At 33.2% G+C, this 20,562-nt stretch overlaps 3 protein-coding genes across 6 annotated transcripts; 2 read left to right on the top strand and 1 right to left on the bottom strand.

Moving 5' to 3' along the window:
• Window positions 1-750: 750 nt before the first annotated feature.
• On the top strand, window positions 751-4,689 carry LOC102659898 (protein HAPLESS 2). Of its 4 annotated transcripts, XR_005887069.1 has the most exons (8): window positions 758-1,441; window positions 1,750-1,839; window positions 1,915-2,070; window positions 2,310-2,398; window positions 2,497-2,536; window positions 2,696-2,754; window positions 2,836-2,896; window positions 4,550-4,689. XR_005887069.1 is itself a non-coding variant. In XM_026124354.2 (7 exons), exons 2-7 carry the CDS (start codon window positions 1,819-1,821, stop codon window positions 2,837-2,839), a joined length of 369 nt encoding a protein of 122 aa, XP_025980139.1. In that variant the 5' UTR covers window positions 759-1,441; window positions 1,750-1,818; the 3' UTR covers window positions 2,840-3,302. The 4 variants fall into 4 exon arrangements, 2 of the variants coding, with proteins under 2 accessions (XP_006591529.2, XP_025980139.1); XM_026124354.2 differs by lacking the exon at window positions 4,550-4,689 and having other exon boundaries at window positions 759-1,441; window positions 2,836-3,302; XR_001383410.3 differs by lacking the exon at window positions 758-1,441 and having other exon boundaries at window positions 1,458-1,839.
• Window positions 4,690-7,221: 2,532 nt separating this feature from the next.
• LOC100795127 (protein DETOXIFICATION 49) lies at window positions 7,222-9,644 on the bottom strand. The gene has a single exon (XM_003538661.5). It carries the CDS (start codon window positions 9,029-9,031, stop codon window positions 7,427-7,429), a length of 1,605 nt encoding a protein of 534 aa, XP_003538709.1. The 5' UTR covers window positions 9,032-9,644; the 3' UTR covers window positions 7,222-7,426.
• Window positions 9,645-16,608: 6,964 nt separating this feature from the next.
• On the top strand, window positions 16,609-20,264 carry ILPA1 (anaphase-promoting complex subunit 8-like protein). Its single transcript, XM_003538359.5, has 4 exons — window positions 16,609-16,833; window positions 16,973-17,279; window positions 18,674-19,924; window positions 20,013-20,264. The coding sequence occupies exons 1-4, from the start codon at window positions 16,748-16,750 to the stop codon at window positions 20,100-20,102; spliced, it is 1,734 nt and encodes a 577-aa protein (XP_003538407.1). The 5' UTR covers window positions 16,609-16,747; the 3' UTR covers window positions 20,103-20,264.
• Window positions 20,265-20,562: the final 298 nt, after the last annotated feature.

The following is a 20,562-nucleotide window of genomic DNA, read 5'->3' on the forward strand; positions in this document are numbered from 1 at the left end:
CACCGAAGAAAATGATCATTTGTAGTCTACTTCCAACAAGTTATTGTTCTATTTATTAGGTTAAATTTTTTGAATAGGTTGCCAAAAGAAAAAATTATGACAATTTATAGCGATTTTAAAATATTGATTAAAAAATTACATGATTATGGATTTATTTAAATTTTCTTAGTTTATGGAATTATTTAAAAAATCTCAAATAGTTCATAGTTAAAGTTCAACCTGATCGTCTTCTATGAAATTATTTTAAATATTTTCAAGATTGGCAACTTCTTATCTCTCGTCATGTTAGCCGTCAGAATATGTTCACAAGAAGATCAATGAAATGACTTTCTTTGTTAAACTCCTCTATCGTCTGGCTTTTTTTTTTCTTATTTAAAAAAATTAATGGGTACTCAGAATTTAGCCATATGGCTCATTAAAAATGTATTTCATATTAAAAATAAGGTCAGATACTCAGTAATGCCCAATCATGTGCAGATTTCATTTTTATTCCTACTTTCTTTCTCACATAATTGTTTCTCTTTTTTTATAAGAAAAAATTATAACAAGCTTTTTTAAATTTTTGTATCAAACCAAACTGTTTTGTAAGTTATTTAGTTATTTATTTTAAATATATTTTTTGTCTTTATTATTTGTATAGTTGTTTTCAAATTTATTTAATTAATACTATTAAACATAAATGAATGTTTATAAATAACTAGTAAAATTAAGTTCTGTTGCATCGTGGGCCAAAAGCACAGACTGTTGTTTAAAAGACCCAATATGGGAGAGTCCATCGTTAACTTGTGGAGAGGTCTTGGAGGTCCATTTGGTGGATGGGTTAGGTAGCCATGGGGGTAACACTTGCATCGTGGGCCAAATCAAAGGTCCTGGTTCTGAGTCATCTCTTTTGTTTTCGTCGCTTACATTAAACGGCCATCGCTTGATGCTTCATTTTTTTTTCTTTTTGTGCAAAGAAGTCCAGTCCAAAAAGAAGGTCATGGGTGGTCTAATATGTACCATTATTCATAACCATTGGATCAATGTAAGTTGTATCCTTTTATTATGTACCTTCTGCATCAACTTTTTCCCCTTCTCTTCCTCTCCGGCGGCCCCTTCACCTCAAAGTTCCACCGCTTCTGGCAAGCCTCCATCTCCTCCGGCGAAGCTCCATCGGTTTCGTCAATCCTCCACCGCCGCCATTCCCACCTTCGACGTTGCCGCGTGCCTCGCCTTCACCGCAAAGAACGGCATTAACGTTTTGCCACAAAGAACAACCGCAAGGAGGCTCGGTCATCTTGACCGCTGGCAACGAACGAGATCCTAGTCGCGACAATGAGCTCCCACTGTATTTGCCGCTTTTCGCCTCTGGTGACGACACCTCTAGCGGCGGCAACGGCGAGTGACTTATCCACATCAACACCGACGTAAAAAAATCAAAGCTTTTTCAGCAATTTTGTTTGTGAGTTCATAAAAATCAAACCTTTTTGCTTGGATGCAATTTTATTGCCTCGTTTTTTTTTTCAATGGATTTGCAATTTTCCAACCAAACACAGCATAAAAGAAAGTAAAAAACCGCCAAACCGCCTTTGAATCTATTTTGGCGGTTACCACACATTGGCACACCCATATATTATGTATGGGCAATTAGAGAACTAATGCATGACAATAACAATAATAATGGCATTGCGTTTCGCTATCACCCTAATGATCATCTTCATACTTTCTTCCTTTCATGTTGTTGGAATTCAAATCATCTCCAAATCGAAGCTGGAGAAGTGCGAGAAGAACTCCAACTCCGATGACAATCTCAATTGTACTACCAAAATCTTACTCAACATGATTGTTCCCAGTGGCTCGGTAAATAAATCACATTCACATTACGCTCCTCATTGTGTTCCTGTGTGTTGAGGTTGTTGTTTTGTGATTTTGCAGAGTGGCGGAGAGGCATCGATTGTTGCGGAATTGGTGGAAGTGGAGGAAAATTCAAGCAGGAAAATGCAGACATTGCGTATTCCTCCTGTCATAACGGTCAACAAAACTTCTGCATATGCCTTGGATCAGTTAATATACTCACATACATACATACGAGTATGATACTTCTCTTCTGTTACTTTTATTCACTCTCTGTAATATACTCATTTTTGTTGCATTAACAATAACTTATTATTGTTATTATTAATTTATTATTATTATCGTTTGTGGACTAATCTATCATCATCTTATTATGGTTTTGGAGAATTATTTTTTCAAAGCAAATTGCCGTAAGAGGATTGCGTACACGTGGATGTAATATTTTGTATGATTAAGTTTGTGTTACTCGTTTGCAGGATGTTCCTTATAAACCTGAAGAGTATTATGTTAAGACACGCAAATGCGAGCCAGATGCTGGTGCAAATGTCGTGAAGATATGTGAAAGGCAAACCATGTTTATTGCTATTTTATTATGAACTAGACACTGACTAGAGCTTAGACAATGCAAATTTCACGGCTTGGTTTCTGCTAATTGTGTTGCAGACTGCGAGATGAAGAGGGTCATATTATTGAGTACACTCAGGTGGCCTTCTAACTCCTAATTTTAAAAGAAATTATTCAAAGGGAAGAATAAGAAAAAGACATTAGTGTTTGATCCCATCTCCCTCAAATATTCTTTGGCATTTTTACCTTTCACTGCTGATTCAGGTTTAACACATCTCTTTTTCCGTCTTTAATGTAGCCAAATATGTTGTCCATGTGGGCCCCAGCGGCGGATGCCTTCATCATGTGGAAACTTTTGTAAGTGCTTTGATGTTGCAACATTCTGTAAATTTTTAGGAAATACAAAACTAACAATTATGGGTGAAATTTTTTAACTAGTTGACAAATTGACGAAAGGAAAGACCAACACTGCACATTGTGTGCGTTTCCCTGGTGATTGGTAAGCTTCCATCCTCCCCGTCCTTTTTTAATCCAATTGTGGTTGATTTGAGCCACCCTGGTTTATATATGATCTTAATTGGATTTTGTGCTGGACTTGGGTGAACAAATGGAAACCATTTTTACATTGAACCGTTTACATATACAGATAAAAACCCCATTCTATGTTATCTTGTCAAGATATTTGTTTGAAATCTTTCTGTTTTCATTGTGCTCGAACAATTTCAGATTATCTTCTTTTTTTTCCTGTTAGTTCCAGATTTTTAAAAAGTGTCAGTTGCAATAATCAAATAGGTTTAAGTTTGTTGTAATTTTAGGGATTAGATAGAAAGGGGAGAAAAGTGCAGTGGAGTATATTGATGTATTATACACCTAGCTATATTATATTAATCATATAGGTTATGAAATATAATTGTACCCATACAACAGAAACATGAGGCATGCCTCTTGACTTGGACTAGCAAGCACATTAATTGTTATAAAACATTATCCAATTATTATATCATGCAATGCACATTGCATGGAGTATCAGGTAACGAAGTTATAAAAAAGAATTTGAATGAATTAATCGTATATTAAAAACACGAGGGGATCGACATCAAATGGACACCAAGTGTAAATATTTTATGGCTAAGCCGTTGAGCTGGTTGACTTCAATTAAACTTTGAAGCGACCTTCTTTCTTCGGCTTTTATGTTAGACCAATTCTAAGCACTTGGGCGGCCAGAAAATATTTGTTTAGTTTTTTAGTTTCTACCTAACTTCTCAAAACGGCGGCATGCAACATGTACAAAATGCATTTGTTTTAGATTTTGGTAAAATTGAATTTAAAAGAATTAATATGCAGAATATTAACCAGCTTATTACTGTTCCAAGTCTGAAATGTAAAGTATTGAATTTATGTCTTTGCAGATAAAAAAACATATTAAGATGGGAGATCTCAATTAAATTTTTTAACAAAAATTAATTATCAATAAAATTAATAAATTTTTAATATTACGGTCACTCACAAAAATTTAAAATAATGGAAGAAGAAAAATGTTAAGAATATATCATATAAATCGTGTTATTATCATTTTACTATTTTCTTGAGTTTTTATATACCAATCGCTACGGAGTAAAATTTAATGTTATAAAAACCATATTTGTGTATTAAAATTATACAAGTGCAAGATTTTTTTATAACCATGAAAGAGATAAGAAAATTGAGAAAAATGTGAGATTTAAATGAATAATATATCTATAGAAAATAAGAAATTATAATATAATTAGTATGAATAACTCTTAATGCTACAATAAGATAACAACAACTCTTGAGACTAAGTTAACGTATGTGGCAGTGGGGGGGACACAAAAAAAATAAAACACTAATTAAACATGATAGCCGTCCCAGTGTTTTCTTTGGCATCGAGATTATTCTTCATCCCTCTACGATATTCCAACTGTATTCATTGGTTTGACGCATATTGGTGAATAATTTATTAGGTGATTGTTACCTACCCACAAAAATCACGTTGTGATTATCTTATGGTTGTCTTGTAGTAATGAGAGACACATTTATTTATCTTTTCTTTGTATCCGTCAAATCTAAGTCTAGTGTCACACTGTCACTTACATATTAAATTATCAAATGGAATAATATTTAGTATACGCAGGTTGACGAATTAAGTCGGCGAGGATCACTGTCTTGAAAGCATTTCTGTTGAAGGGAGGCCAATGAATTTTCCGGCGGCTTTTCTTTCAACCGTTGTACACCGTACTACTATTATTTAGTTCATTGTCAATCCTCTCAAAATTAATTGATTTTCCTATCAGCTATTAATCTATTCAACGACTGAGCATTTGGGTTTTGAAAAACAATCACCCTAATATTCTTAAAGATAGTCCTATATACCAACGTTAATAATTTCAAGTTTCAACAGTAATAACTCGCAGGAATCTGTTTCATGTACGGCTGTAAAGCTTGTGAAGAATGGAAGATTAAAAAGTTTTCTTTTCATATATTTATTAATTATTAGAGGATTTTTGTATTTTTTTAAATATATAATGTTAATATCATTTTTTATTTTTTAATATGTTGGCATTTTTACTTTAATTTTGAATATTTACACATTTATCATAAATGAGAAAAACAATAGAATATTTTAATATAAATAAAGATGTAAATTACATTCTTTTAATGTATTTTATTTTTCAAAATTAACAGATAAAAAGGGGAAAAAAGCAATACATAGAGGACTTCACACTTCATAAACAGATTTATTTTAGTCTCTATTTTACTAAAAAAATTGATATGTTGTATGTACTATAATCTTAAAATTGACTTGCAATGTGTTTGGACACCGTCTCTCTTATGTGAGTCCTTCAACAAAACCATGTCTAACGATGCAAATAACGCAGAAGCTAGTTTTCGAAAAGGCATAGGTGAAACGCAGAAGCTAAGTTGTTTCTGCTAAACATGTAGAGAGAATAAAACATGTGTTGCTAATTAGGTTGCAAATACGCACTTGATCAAAATCTAATAATATATGAGATATGATTGAGTTAATTTAATTTATTGATATAATATATAAATTTTAATATTATATATATCAAAGTCATAGAATTAAGTTATATAAAATAAAAATAAAAGTATATATATATATATATATTAAAATAAATATTATGAATGTAAATATATTATTATTTTAAAATAATTTATTTTCATAAATATAAAATTGTTAAAAGTATAAAATTTAAAAAGATAAAATGTCAAGTGAGATTGAAATTGGTTTTCAAAATATGTTAAATTTAACTTTGAAAAGTGGAGTATGTAAAAATAATTCTAAGCTGGATCTGATAAATATAAACGCGTGCGAGGACTGAAAAGGGTTGAGAGGCGGAATGGTGATGAAATAGGAAAGCAAGTTGGATTAATGGACGAGTAAGCACAGCGACGTTAGTTTTGGTGAAAGAAGCTCTTTGGGTCTTTTACGCCATGTGTTGCCTATCTCACTCGTTACAGGTGTCTAGCACTACCACTGATTTTTTTAATTAGTACTGAATTCTATTATGTTGGCTAAGTCGCAACAAGCCTTTGGCGACACAATACAATGTGGTGCTTCCTGTTCTCTCCAAACAAATCAAATTGCTTTCCATATTAAGTAGTGGAGCTACTTTCTCTACAACGCATTACATGATCCTAATTTATGATACGTGGCTAAGAGGGTTAATTAAAACTAGTTTAAGCAGATTGGTACAGATCGAATGTACCTGATTCGCATTTTAGGACTAACAAAATCCTTAATTATAAACTAGTACAAGCACGTAAAGCTTGAATACATCTTTATTTAATTGAACACCTTTGAAGAGCTGTGTTTTAGAAGATGTTATATTTATACAATAAATTTATATAACCTAAATATATTGTTTTTCAATCTGTTTTCATCACGTTACGTATCTTGCTTTGTATTTTTCGTTATTTTTTCCATTTCTAGTTTATTTTTAAAGAAAGTTGTAATTAAATATTGTATAAATAAATTTTTTTCTCTCTTTACAATGAATTTGAACAAAGAACTTGTCAATTGCAATACCTAACCTAAAGGCGGTTTTTTAGTTTTTTAATTATACCGTGCATATACACTTTTGCCTTTTCCCCTCTAAGAAACATCCAAGAGGCTGCTTCAGCTGATATAAACCATGGAACATTCTAAACTAAATTTCCTTTCTTAAAACTTGTCAAAGATTGAGGTGTGGAATCCTTTTAATTTTTTTTAGGTCACCTGGAGGAGTCAGCAGACTTATAACATGTTTGGAGCTGTGTGGATTCTTCCAAACGTGCGTCTTGGCCAATGCTATCCGGTGTAGCTTCCGCATCCAAAACTCTGAATTGAATTGACGTGAATTCACCTCTTTGGACGTGTTTCCAAACAGGCATTTAGCAATTTTCGTCGTCAACCAACGGACACAAGTCCACGACTAATTAAAACGCGCAATCCCACTGGCCACCAACCATCTTATCCGCAGACGACAGAAATAAAACATTTTTTAAATATTAATTAGTAATGAGTAATTATTAGTTAATTACCAATACAAACGGTATCTCACGACTTAAGAGGGTTTAATCCTAATTTTACGGGGAAAAAAAACAGTATTTCACGAGTTTTTTTCCCTTCATCTTTTGGGGCATAGTCTCAATCAGCATATATATATATATATATATATATATATATATATATATATATATATATATATATATATATATTTTTAAGTCTGTGTTTCACGCTATTCATGTTTAATGTACTAGTATTCTTTTGTAACAACCGTGATAAGGTCGAGAGTCAAGTGATTTAATTAGAACTGCCATAATCATGTCCATATAATTAATAAATGAAACAGAAACAGAAACAAAAACGCATTCCTTTGTGTTTTTCTTTTCTTTGTATGAATGCATGCGTCTATGCTCTGCCTCTTTAAAATTAGCACAACCTAGAAAGAATCAATTTGATGCAAAAAATATAAAAGAATGGAGGTGACGTCGTTGTGATGATCAATCAAACTAATAATGAATCAGAGCAATATTCCTTGGTAGCGCAGGAACTGAAGAAGCAATTCTGATCTTGTTCCTCAGACGATGATGTGAGTTCTTTGGCTCTTTGAACTTGGCCCTCCCAATTGGTGCGAGCCAACACAATTAACATGGTGAACATACAAGAGGCTTGGGCGGCCAATAAACCAAGCCACAAGCCTTTGAAATCAAAGCCGGCAAAGAAACTCAACCTCACCGCAACGGGCATTCCCACTAGATAGAAGCAACCCAAATTTATATTCGCTCCCAACTTGGGCCTCGCGGTTCCCCTCAAAACGCCACAAACCGTTGTTTGCGGACAGTTTCCCAATTCGCAGAGCCCAATGATGGGCAACACCATCGACGTCAAAGCAATGATCTCCGCGTCACGTGTGAACATCGAAGCCCACGCTTGCCTCACCGAAACGGCGAAAAATAATGCCGAGAAACCCAAACCGTAACTGATACATAACCCCACCAGTGCTGCGACTTTTGCCTTTTTGGGATTCTCCGCACCCAGTTCATTTCCGACACGTGTGGAAACCGCAAAGCTCAGGGAAGATGGGAAAATGTATATCAGAGCAGTGGTTTGTATCAGAACCCCCATTGATGCAACCGTTGCTTGGGGATTAATCAATAACCCGCAAAGTAAAATCATGATTTCGTACCACCACCACTCGAGGCATACGGAAATGCAACTTGGAATTGCCAAATTCAAAAGCGATTTCCAACCGCTCAAGATGCCCTTCAACGAAACACCTGGCCATGTTTTTTTGTATACGCCGGAGACCCATATGTAGAGAATCAACGAAACAACGAGGTTAAAATTCGTCCAAACAGCGCCTAAGGCAATGCCTTTGATTCCAAGCTTAAGCACAGAGACGAGAAAGTAGTTGATGGGTACGTGAAGGAGAATAGACAGAGATGCGGTGTATGTGAGAGGTAGGGTTATAGATTGACTTCGTAAGTAGATTCTCAAAGGGTGTAGCAATGATTGTGCTACAAGATCGGGAATAGAAAATAGTATGAAAGATTGAGCTTCGGTGGCGATGTCTTCTTGTTGGCCACATAGGATCAATAATTTCTTCATGTTGAGCCACAAGAATGAAATCAAAACTGAAGTTAGAAGAAGCAAGACGATTGTCCTCTGCATAGCGAGACCCAAAAGTTTGAACCTTTTGGCCCCAAAAGCCTGGCCGCAAATGGGCTCCATGCCCATGGCGAGGCCCGAGAGAATAGAATAGCCCGTGATGTTGGCGAATCCAATGGCGAGAGAGCCACCAGCTAAGGCAAGCTCACCCACACGACCGAGGAAGAGCATGGAGATTACGGAGCGAGAATAGAGTAATAACCCGGTTAGCACCATGGGTAATGCTATGTTGGCTATGCATTTGACTTCGTTGAGAGCGAGGGAAAAATGGGTTTTAGTTTGATGGTTATTTTGGCCTTGTTCGAATAATGTTGTTGGGGGTTTGGGGATCAAAAGGGGGAGCATGTGAGCTGGCTCCTCATGAATTTTGGTTGTGGGCATGTTTGGATGGCCCTCATTGCTATCACACAAAGTGGAGGGAGATGACGATAACTGGCACATGGCTTGCACGGAGACAGAGATATTTAGCTAGGGAGTACTAAGTGTTTGTGTGTAAGTCACAGAGAAAATCTTGGTTGGTTTGGGGATTTGCATTTTGCAAGAGTGTGTGAGGAGAGGTATTTAAAAGAGATTCTTGGACGTATCTGAATTTATTTATTATGGAGTATCCGGGACGGCCACTAATGGAAATGGAAAGATAGGGTTGACAGAGTATTGGCGTTTCCGAGTAGTACCAACTCAAACGCCCCCTCCTCATAATTTTTATTTTATTTTAAAAGAAAGCTAATATTCAAAGCGTATTTTTACGACCGTCTAATATCGTTAGTGCAGGGATTATTAGTGGACTTGGACGTAATGTATACTACTATAATCCATATAGAAGAGCCTTGTAGGAAGGAATTACCAATTCAAACGAATAAAGGTCAAAAGTCTAGTAATTCCATTCCATAGTATATTTAACTCCTCCGCTTAATTTGTTGTGTAACCTCACATTGCTTTATATTAAATTCATGAACTGGCCAATAGCATGAAGAACGTGTTAGGATTTGATGTATCCGTACCAAGAGGCAGAATTGAGTTTTGAAGGCTTTCACTTTATGAGGAGAGGACCCATTATGAAAGCGGCACCTTGACTTACTCTTTCTAAGTTGAGAGTTTAATTTGGGTCCTTTATCTTTAAAACTAGCTCGTGTGAAAAAAATGCCATGTCGGCATTCGTTGATATGTAATGGGATTTAAATTAATCCACTTTGTTTTAAACCCGTGTAAGCTAATTTTGATCATGAAAGATTCTTGCAAGTTTGTCCAAACGTTGCCAAATATATAGTAGTATCTCATTTATTTTAAAATATTATTCATTTTAAAGAATGCATAATTAAGGTACTCTTCAAGTGAGTAATTACTCATTTAAAACGTAAATTAAGAATTTTTGGTAGTTTTGATTTTAAACTTCAATTGGATTAGCCGTTTAAACAGCTAACTACCAATTATCTAATTCTCTTTTTTATTAATAGAAAAAAAATATCAATAATAATAATTACTTATTTTAGTCTTATTGATCACATTAGAAAAAAGAAGTCAAATTCTTCTATTTTTATAAAATAAACAAAGTACATATAACTCATAAAGCCCTCAAAATCCATTGATCACTCAAAAAAAAAAAGAAAAAAAAGTAAAACCTTTCATCTAGGCAGTTAACTATGGCCATGATCTAAATTTTATCAAAACAACCACACACTCGGCATTGGCAACCTCACTTATCAAAATGATATTATTTCTATACAACCATAAAAACAAACCACTTGAACCCCCTAATTACCACTTGTGACACTGTTTCCAAATTAAGTAAAAGAATCTACAAGAAAACTGTACACCGTCCGAAATAACCATCCGGAAAGATCGACTTACATCTCGTCATAAAAACCAAGTCGTGCGCTGGTGAGGAAGAACGGATAATTTCTTATACCCCATAAGCTGAAACGATGACCGACTCCTATGGCCGGGAAAGTGAAACGGCCAATTATTGTATGAAAGTATACTATGAGGACATGATAAAAGGATTAGAGAGACTGAGGCCTAATATGTCAGACACATCATGAATCTTGTACCCTGTACGGGAAGCTAGCTAGGACTAAACTTGTGACATGAAAAAAGGGACCAATACACCTGAATATTATAGTTAGAGAATATCATATATAAATAAAGATGAGTTACATGGTTAGGTAAGTATTACAAGGGTAAAATCTTGAGTTAAAACTAGTGGTTCTTTCTTTGTGATATTCTCCAACGTGAACAAAAACAAGAGATTACTATAGAAGCCACTCAAAGTGATTGTATCGGGTTGAAACATTAAATTTCTCCATGATAAAAACAAAAATATTGAAAAAAAAACATAATAAAGATATAACATTACATAAATCACAAGAAAAAGAGAAAAAAAAAAGAATTCTTCGACCTAAACTTTAGATATTATATTAGATTTAATCTTAAAATGTGAAATTATCATGAAAGATATAGATTTGGCCCAAAATGAAAGGATGTGTAACTTTTCAACTCTTGTTAGATGTAATAAGAAGCATGTAATTAGTAAAAATGATTTAATTATTTATTGGATCTTTATACATGTCCAAAGCTTCTTTTTTTTACCTTATAAGTAGAAATTGTAAGATTTGGTCCTTAGATAACATCGCTACAACAATTTTGTGTTAATAACCAAAACAGGTATAGTTCAGACAGTTAAGGAGTAGTTAAACGAGTAGAAAAGGAATAAGATTATGATGAATTCTCAAAATGATAAACAAATAAAATGTAAAAAATATTTAAAATGATATTAGTGAATATTATATTATTGTTACTGATGATTGAAAAAGACTTTGCTGTAGTTGTTGCTGATGCCGTTCTACATTGAGTGTCATAAACGCTGGCATGGTAGCTGTGGCAAAAACCCCAAAGGATTTGTCGTGACTCTCCTCCAGTGGGCTCATGTTAACAATAAAAAAACGAAGAAACAGTGCTGGTCAAAGTAAGTAATATAAGGGCGGTGTCAATGACATTGCCATGGCAACCTTCGTATACGACTCTTGTTTGTCTAGAACATTGTCTTCATCATCCTCTTCAACACTATTCCTAGCGTGTCATGCACACGGACACAATAAAAATTCAAAGGGTGTGAGTAATTTTATTGTTGTAAGTGAAAACCGAAAAGTGGCCAAGTACGACAGCAACTTCCATAAAATATTTGTATGCGTAGAAGGAAACTCATTTCCCTACATATACACACGTGTCTCTATCGGTATCGAAAGTATATTCTCTTGTGTCGACGGTCAATGCCAATTTCATTTCATGTTCCACCCAATAAAATATTGTTACGTAATTTAAAGATTTTGATCCTCCTCTGTCCTATTCCCTGTCTTCGGGCCAAAACCCATGTTTTGCTGCTTAGTGCTCATACGTGGTTTTCAACAAAAGTGAGGCAGGCTTAATATATATTTGCTTGCATTCAGAAATTTATTGACGATGCTGCATGTAAGTCTCCTAATATGAATTTGATTACGTTTCCTTAATTCCGATTTTGTTGAATGAAAATTTGAAATTTTATTTCGTCAATAATTTATATAATAAATATTTGCGTTAAAAATTGACGATAAAAAAATCACCAATTATAATAATAAAACAATACTATAAGCACAGATGTGTATATACAACAATCTATCTATACAGTATTATATTTTTGTATTTATTTTCTTTGCATTCTTATGTCATGTGATAAATTATGTGCAAGAGTGATAAACACAAAAAATATTATTGTACAAATTGTTGTATGAATTATTATACAAATAATGTTTTTCATTTTTGTGTGTTGTATAAGGTGAATGTTTAAATTTAGAATTTCATTCAAGCTACTAATTAAACTCTCCACTATATATTAAGCCTATTCTAAATTTAAAATGTTTAAATTTGTTAGTACATTGTATCATATTCTTAATGTAAACTCATAATAAAAAATTATAAATAAACTTGTAATTTTGATCCTTCTAATTTTTTAAATTTATGATTTTAGTCTTCTTGATTTTTAATTGTAATATTTGATCCTTCTAGTTTTATAAATTTACAATTTTGATTCTCCTATAGATTATTAACTAATCATTATGGTTATTAGAGATTATAAATTAAATAAAAATTATTAATCATTATAAAATTTTAGTTAAATACTATTTATCCTATTATGTTGTTACTGCTAGCAGAGTCTCGTGCAACAATAAAGGTAGAAGATGTGCTTACAAGGAAAAGGAGGATCACAATGTGAAAAATTAAGATTAATATTTTTTATTCAATTTTTTAATAATTAATTATTTTAATTAATTTATAATTAACTTAATTAATCAGCATTATTTTTAATAGATTATAAGGAGGACCAAACTCACCAATTTATAAGACTTGGAGACAAAATATTACAATTAAAATTCACGAGAACTAAAATCATGAATTTGAAAAATTAGAATGATGAAAATTATAATTTAACCAAAATTATACTAACAAAGATGAACTAATATAACGTTAAATTTTAAGTATATAAATTTTTTTATCATAAATTTATATATTGCATGGAGTTTTGAAAATATATAGTTATTTTTAAAAAATATCTGTTGAAATATTGGACCCTATTTGAATAATAAAAATAAAAAATAAAATAGCCGTCGTCTATAAAATTATATGATACAGATTTATTGTTATTATACTTTCAAAATAAGAATTATTCTTAGTTATATATCTCTCCTTAAGATATACGTTATTCAGTATCAAATTATGGATGCTTATGATTGTCTAGTTAGACAAGTCAAATATTTATTTAGTTGCATGGCAACGGTCGTCATGGCTTAAAATGAGTGTACATATATGCTGGCCAGTGGCCTGGTTCCTCTTCCATAAGAATGGATATTTGTTTTGTGGTTGACTGACTCCGACTGCCAATATCAAAAAGACCATCTTAGTCTAAATTTGCAATGAATAATGATCTTTTTAAAATGGTTTAGACTCGGTTTGTGGGACACTATATGAAACCCTCTCATCTGGTCTTCTAATAGGAATTGGGATTATATGGGGATTAAACCAGCAATTATATCATTGTCAACTTTCCAATCAAATGAGCCGTTAAATTTAAAATCGAATAAAAGGAAGAAATGTTGGAGTAGAGATTTAAGGAAACATATGAATGAGTTGCCACATGATTTCCGGCCATCAAAGCCGACAATTTTTAGTTTATCTTTAATATTTTATTTATCCGATAAAATGCATCCACCTCCATTTTGTGAACCATTCGTATATCGTAGGAAATAAAGGTATGTGTTTCAGTTTTTGACTTTGAACTGTAGCTAGTATGTGGCAGGGGACCATTATAGTTTACTAGCTAGAAGTTGTTAGTCAAAGCATTATTTCAGCGGTCCCATGCATTTGAAACTAAGAATATAACTCAAGTTGGTGGATAAGTGACGATTTTTTCTTTTGAAAACCTTATAACGTACTCCATTTGTTTTCCCAACAGTGGTCTAGTCAAATATTGATACATAATCTAATGAAAATTTGTGCCTAATTAACGTGTGATGACCGTTGCCGTTGTTGCTTTTTTGATTGCAGAAGTAACTGTCAATTTTAAGAGGAAATAAGAGCAATCCAAATCGTATTAGGAAAATTAGAATAGTAATCAAATTAAAAGGAAAATTGAGCCCAATTAGCGTACTTTTTTCTGTTTTGGGCTCGCAAATTGTAATATTGTCAAACATCATAGAAATATCTATATACAGTGGGTTACATCATGAATTCATGATTAAGTGCTTGTAGCAATTGCTGTTGACCTGTTATTATCACAATTGGGCAACACAGCCAGAAGAAGGTTAATGTTTGGCTGTCGAATTTACCGTAAGTCGTTATGTTCTGCTCTTTATTGGTAGACATCTGGGAAGAATTTCTTTAAAAATGGATTCATAGGTGACTCCACCTATATTAACGTTGTCAGTAAACAATTAACAAAAACATTGTCATGTATTAGATTTCATCAAGTGTAACTTTTGGATGGAAAAACTTACCTGAAATGCCTACTTTTTCTGATGGAGCAAAACGCGGGCTATTGGGTTAAATATCCCTTTTTTTTTAATCAGCAAATAAGAGAATATATAACTATAGAAGGACACAAAGGGATGCCCAAAACCCATTACAAAAAGAGCATTTGCGGCTCCTGTACAAATGATTCAGTATATTTGCTACCAATCAATATAGTGGTACTCCCCCCACGTTTTCTATAAAGAAATTCCCCCCACCAAAAGGTCCTAATGCTGAAAACAATTTCTCTGGCCAACCAGTTAGCATAAAAGAACCATAAATGCTGCACATATCCTAGCATATATCTTTGCTAGCATAATACGACCAACTCTTCAAAATACAGCAGCTATAAAATTTCCCTGCATGCCCAAGATACACGAATCATCAGACAATCACGATATCTCCTTCAGGCAGACTTTCATATTAAGTTGCCATTGGGTAAGCTACCCACATCCACCAACAATAAATTCTTCAGCCAGAACCAACCAAAGAACTTCACATCTTGGGTTGAATATCCTAACTCAACCCAAAAGACTAATCAGTGGGTTAAATAGGATGAGTCAACAAAATAAGCCTGTTTTGCTATTGGCAATATATAATTAAATAAAATTATAAAAACTTTCTTATTTATGAGTGAATCAAAATAAAGCAATAAGGAATTTTAATCCTTTCTTTATCTTTCCAAATTTCTTTTTATTCATATTTTGTGTGTATCATAAAATTGAAAAGATAAAACTAAACTATTAACTCTATAAGTTAAATTTTACATTTTGTTTGACTGCGAGGAAAGAAATAAATTTTGTGAAAAGAGAAAAGACAAAAATAAATTGGAAATAGGGCGAATTTTTTAGTTGTTTGATTAAAAAGAAATAGAAGAGAAACTAAAATAAACAATATCGTAAGATTGTTTGATTTTGATAGGAGAAAAAAAAAGAGTATTTATAAAAAATATTATTTTACCCTTGCACCCACAACGTGTAACACGCAAGTCATTTAATCAACAATATGCATATAATTGACTACATGACACATATAACAGATTATCAATGCAAACATAACAATTTTTTGCGCCATTGCCTTCATTTAATAAATTATATGAGATTTTATGCATATATGTTTTTTTACTGAAAGATTTTATGCACATACAACAGATTTTACTTCATATAATTGATTTTATGCACATACAACAGATTTTACTTCATGTAATTGATTTTATGCACACTATAATTTATTAAATGAAGGCAATGGATGATAAAATAATTGATTTTATGCACATGCACCATATTTTACTTCATATAATTGATTTTTCATGAGGCCAATGGATTTTAAAATAATTGGAAGATAAAAAATATTAAGTAAATATTTAAGAATGGAGATATTAAATAAATGAATGAATTGATCTCTATATATCTATAATGATTAAAAAATGATCAAAGATAATTAATTTGATTAATAAATTTGATCAAATTTAAAATTATGTTTTACATTATCAATCTAAAAATCATTGGTATAATTTTTAAAGTAATTATTAATTATAAAAATTAATAAACTTATCATATATATATATATATATATAATAATTTATAATTAAATTCATAAAAAATAATTTATAATTAAATGATAATATAAAATTATTTATACTATAATAAACTATTTCCTCATATATTTAAATTAAAAAGCAAATAAAAATTAGTCTAATGTGACTTTTAAAATATTTATTATGAAATTAAAATCAGTCCATATAATAATATAAAAAACTTTTATATTTCAACACTTCTTACTAAAATTATAATTAATATGTTTTTCTTCCCTCACATTAATGGATACATTTTCCTTCTCTCTAAGTCATTTTAATCCTTTATCCACCTTTCAGAATTTTGAACTAAATAACAAAAATTTACATAAATTACTTTTTTTTTCTCCAACCAAAGTCAAACAACCATGGAATAAAAAACGGCTCCTTTTTTTTTTTTTTTAAAAAAAAAAAAAAAAAGAAAGAAAGAAGCGAGAGAAAGTAGAAGCCCAGAAGCGAATGAAAAAGAGAGGGGGAAAGGAATTGGAGAGAACAATTTGAAAACAGCAGTGGCAGTGTTTGCATTACATGCAGTGTAGCCGAAGGCAATGAGTTCCAAAGAGAGTTGCAGAAGTGAACTTCGCATTGCGATCCGCCAACTCAGTGATCGATGTCTCTACTCTGCTTCTAAATGGTACCCCTTACAAAAACCCTAATTCAAACAAATTGGGGGTTTCCACTTGACCTCAAGTTTTGAATTTTGAAGTCCCCTTTTACTTTTCTGTGTGATTCCGCAAATGGGTCGTTTGTTTCTGACGAAAATGTGGTTTCAGGGCTGCAGAACAGTTGGTGGGTATTGAGCAAGACCCTGCCAAGTTCACTCCCTCGAACACGAGATTTCAGCGTGGGAGTTCGAGCATTCGCAGGAAGTACAAGACTCACGAGATCACGGGAACCCCAATCGCGGGTGTTTCGTATGTTGCCACGCCTGCGATGGAGGAAGATGAGCTTGTAGATGGTGATTTCTACCTTCTGGCAAAGTCCTATTTTGATTGCCGTGAGTATAAGAGAGCTGCTCATGTTCTTCGTGATCAGAACGGAAGGAAATCGGTGTTCCTGCGCTGCCATGCTCTCTATCTGGTCAGTTTTGTGTCCCCTCTTTTGCTTTGGATTGAATTTGCCTTTTCATCAGTGGGATTTTACGTGTTAATGTGATAGTGAAGCTTGGATTTTCTGAGTTTTGGTGCATTCTGGAGTTGAATGTTCTTTTCCCCATGATTCGTATGTATCATTGAAGAGAATTTGATTTTTAATTCACGTGTGTGTATGTCTTTGGCTAACGAATCTTCTTTGATGATTGTAATTCGATTAGTGGATACAAAGGGCTTCGGTGAAGTTAGTGGAAGTATAGAAAGATTACATAAACATGTCTTTCAGTTCAATTTCATGGCTAAATCTATTTTGGTGTGATATGCCGGTTATCCTCTAAATAGATTGCAATTAATAGGTGGGAATACACTCTGTGCTGCTATAGGCCATTGATTACTTTGTTCTAAGGAGAAGGTCCTTAGCCTGTTATGTTTTACATTTTTCTTCTTCTTCTTCTTCTTTTTCTAAGCAAAGAGGATTACTATGAAGCCTATACTTGATGCAACACTGGTATGATACGACATCTGAATGACTTATACATATCTAAAAGTACCATACATGTATCAGTATCAGATACATGTCATCAATTCTTTGCCATTTATGGAGTATTTGAGCTTCATTGGCGGGCTACATCTATTTTTATTCTTGGTGTCTAGTGCTGTCAAGTGATGTTTACCTTCATTATGTGTTCTGTTTTTCTTAATCTGGACCTGTACTCCCCACATGACCATTATGGTAAATAATTGTGCAACTTCCTGGTGTGCTGTTTGGCTCAAAAACAAGTCTTCAGATCCCATGGGAAGTAAAAAGTCTAATTATACTCAATTGACTTCATTTTGACTACTCATTTTCTCCCTAATGCATTCAATGAACTATGTTATAATGACATTTTATGCATGATTTCTTTCCAAAAGGGTGTGTTTCCTTCAATAACGATAAGCTTGACAACATTGAATATATTTGTGGAAGCTGCAGCAGATGTCAGGCCATAAACAGTACAAAACCATTGGGTGAATGGTTAATGTAATATTGATCCCATGTTGTACATCATCTGGGATTCAACTTTCCATCCAATGATATGTGTAGAATTTTCTTAAAATGAAACATTTTTTTTTATATTTTTGTTCCAAAAACATTTTTTTTTTTATATTTTTCTATCACTGTGACTCCACTCCTGTAACATACACTTTTCTAAGAGAAATTTTTTGTCGACTACTTTAGTTAATCCACCCCCTTATATCTATCCATAGATATAGAGAGATTGTTGATCATAGTGTGTGCGGCTGTATCACTTGTTACTTTTCTCTTTGGTGAAATCAAAATAAAAACAATTAAGTGTACATTGTTTGTGTTAATATTTTTCCATAATTTTTTTCTTTTTACAGGCTGGTGAAAAGCGGAAAGAGGAAGAGATGATAGAACTTGAGGGGCCTCTGGGTAAGAGTGACGCTGTCAATCATGAATTGGTTTCTTTGGAGAGAGAGTTGTCAACTTTTCGCAAGAATGGCAAAGTTGATCCTTTTTGTTTGTACTTATATGGTCTTGTGCTCAAACAGAAAGGCAGTGAGAATCTTGCACGTGCAGTTCTTGTAGAATCTGTGAATAGCTACCCTTGGAACTGGAATGCCTGGACTGAGTTGCAATCCTTATGCAAAACAGTGGATATATTGAATAGTCTTAATCTCAATAGCCATTGGATGAAGGACTTTTTCCTTGCCAGTGTTTACCAAGAATTAAGGATGCACAATGACTCTCTGTCAAAATATGAATACCTACTAGGAACCTTTAGTAATAGTAATTATGTACAAGCACAAATTGCAAAAGCCCAGTACAGTTTGAGGGAATTTGACCAAGTTGAAGCAATATTTGAAGAACTGCTGAGTAATGATCCTTACAGAGTGGAAGACATGGACATGTACTCCAATGTGCTTTATGCTAAGGAATGCTTTTCTGCTTTGAGTTATCTTGCCCATAGAGTATTCATGACTGATAAATACAGACCTGAATCTTGTTGTATTATTGGGAATTACTATAGTTTAAAGGGACAGCATGAGAAGTCAGTTGTGTATTTTAGGAGAGCCCTTAAATTGAACAAAAACTTTTTATCGGCTTGGACACTTATGGGGCATGAGTTTGTAGAGATGAAAAACACTCCTGCTGCTGTGGATGCCTATCGTCGGGCAGTAGATATAGACCCACGTGATTATCGTGCTTGGTATGGACTAGGACAGGCTTATGAGATGATGGGCATGCCTTTCTATGCGCTTCATTACTTCAAAAAATCTGTATTCTTGCAGCCAAATGATTCTCGTTTGTGGATTGCAATGGCTCAGTGTTATGAAACTGATCAACTTCGCATGCTTGATGAAGCAATAAAGTGTTACAGAAGGGCAGCAAACTGTAATGACAGGGAAGCAATTGCTCTGCACAACTTGGCAAAACTTCACTCGGAGCTAGGGCGCCCTGAAGAGGCTGCATTTTACTACAAAAAGGACTTAGAGAGGATGGAATCTGAAGAAAGGGAAGGACCTAAAATGGTTGAGGCTTTACTCTATCTTGCAAAATATTACAGAGCACAAAAAAAATTTGAAGATGCTGAAGTTTACTGTACACGTCTTCTGGATTATACTGGCCCGGTAAGTCTAAATATTCGACTCAGCTTTCGATTTGAAACAGGTTAGTTAGTCTTGTCTAATCATTTAATGGTTTAAATCATTCTTCCAGGAGAGAGAAACAGCAAAGAGTATACTTAGAGGAATGCGATCAACGCAATCTAATTTTCCTTCCATGGATGTTGAGCATTTTCCTCCCTAATTCCTTTTGATGAAGTACTGGTGTTTTATGCTGCATTTATGAGTTTTTATATAGATGCATCAAAACGGATGGAAAACAAGGAAATTGCACTTCGATCTTAATCCACATGTTGTATTTTATTTTGACTTGTTTAATTTTTTGGTATACACAGCACTTCACTCATATTTGTCTTTATATCAGTGAATTGGTGGATATCGACACAAATAACGAGTATTTGTAGTTATTTATCGGTATTTAAGAATTTAAAATCATACAAAATAATTAACGTCATATAAATATTATATAGTAATATATTACTTTGTTTATTTACCAAAGATACCTTTATGAAATAATAAACAATAAATTGTCCTGTCTCAATGACATATTTCAATATGACATGTATATTGGTTTAAATATTTTTTAGTTCTTGGAATTTTGGTTTTTTTTTATGCTTACAATTTTTTTTAATCCTTATAAATTT

The sequence above is a fragment of the Glycine max genome, chromosome 11 (genome assembly GCF_000004515.6).
Source record: "Glycine max cultivar Williams 82 chromosome 11, Glycine_max_v4.0, whole genome shotgun sequence".
Classification (NCBI taxonomy): Eukaryota; Viridiplantae; Streptophyta; class Magnoliopsida; order Fabales; family Fabaceae; genus Glycine; species Glycine max.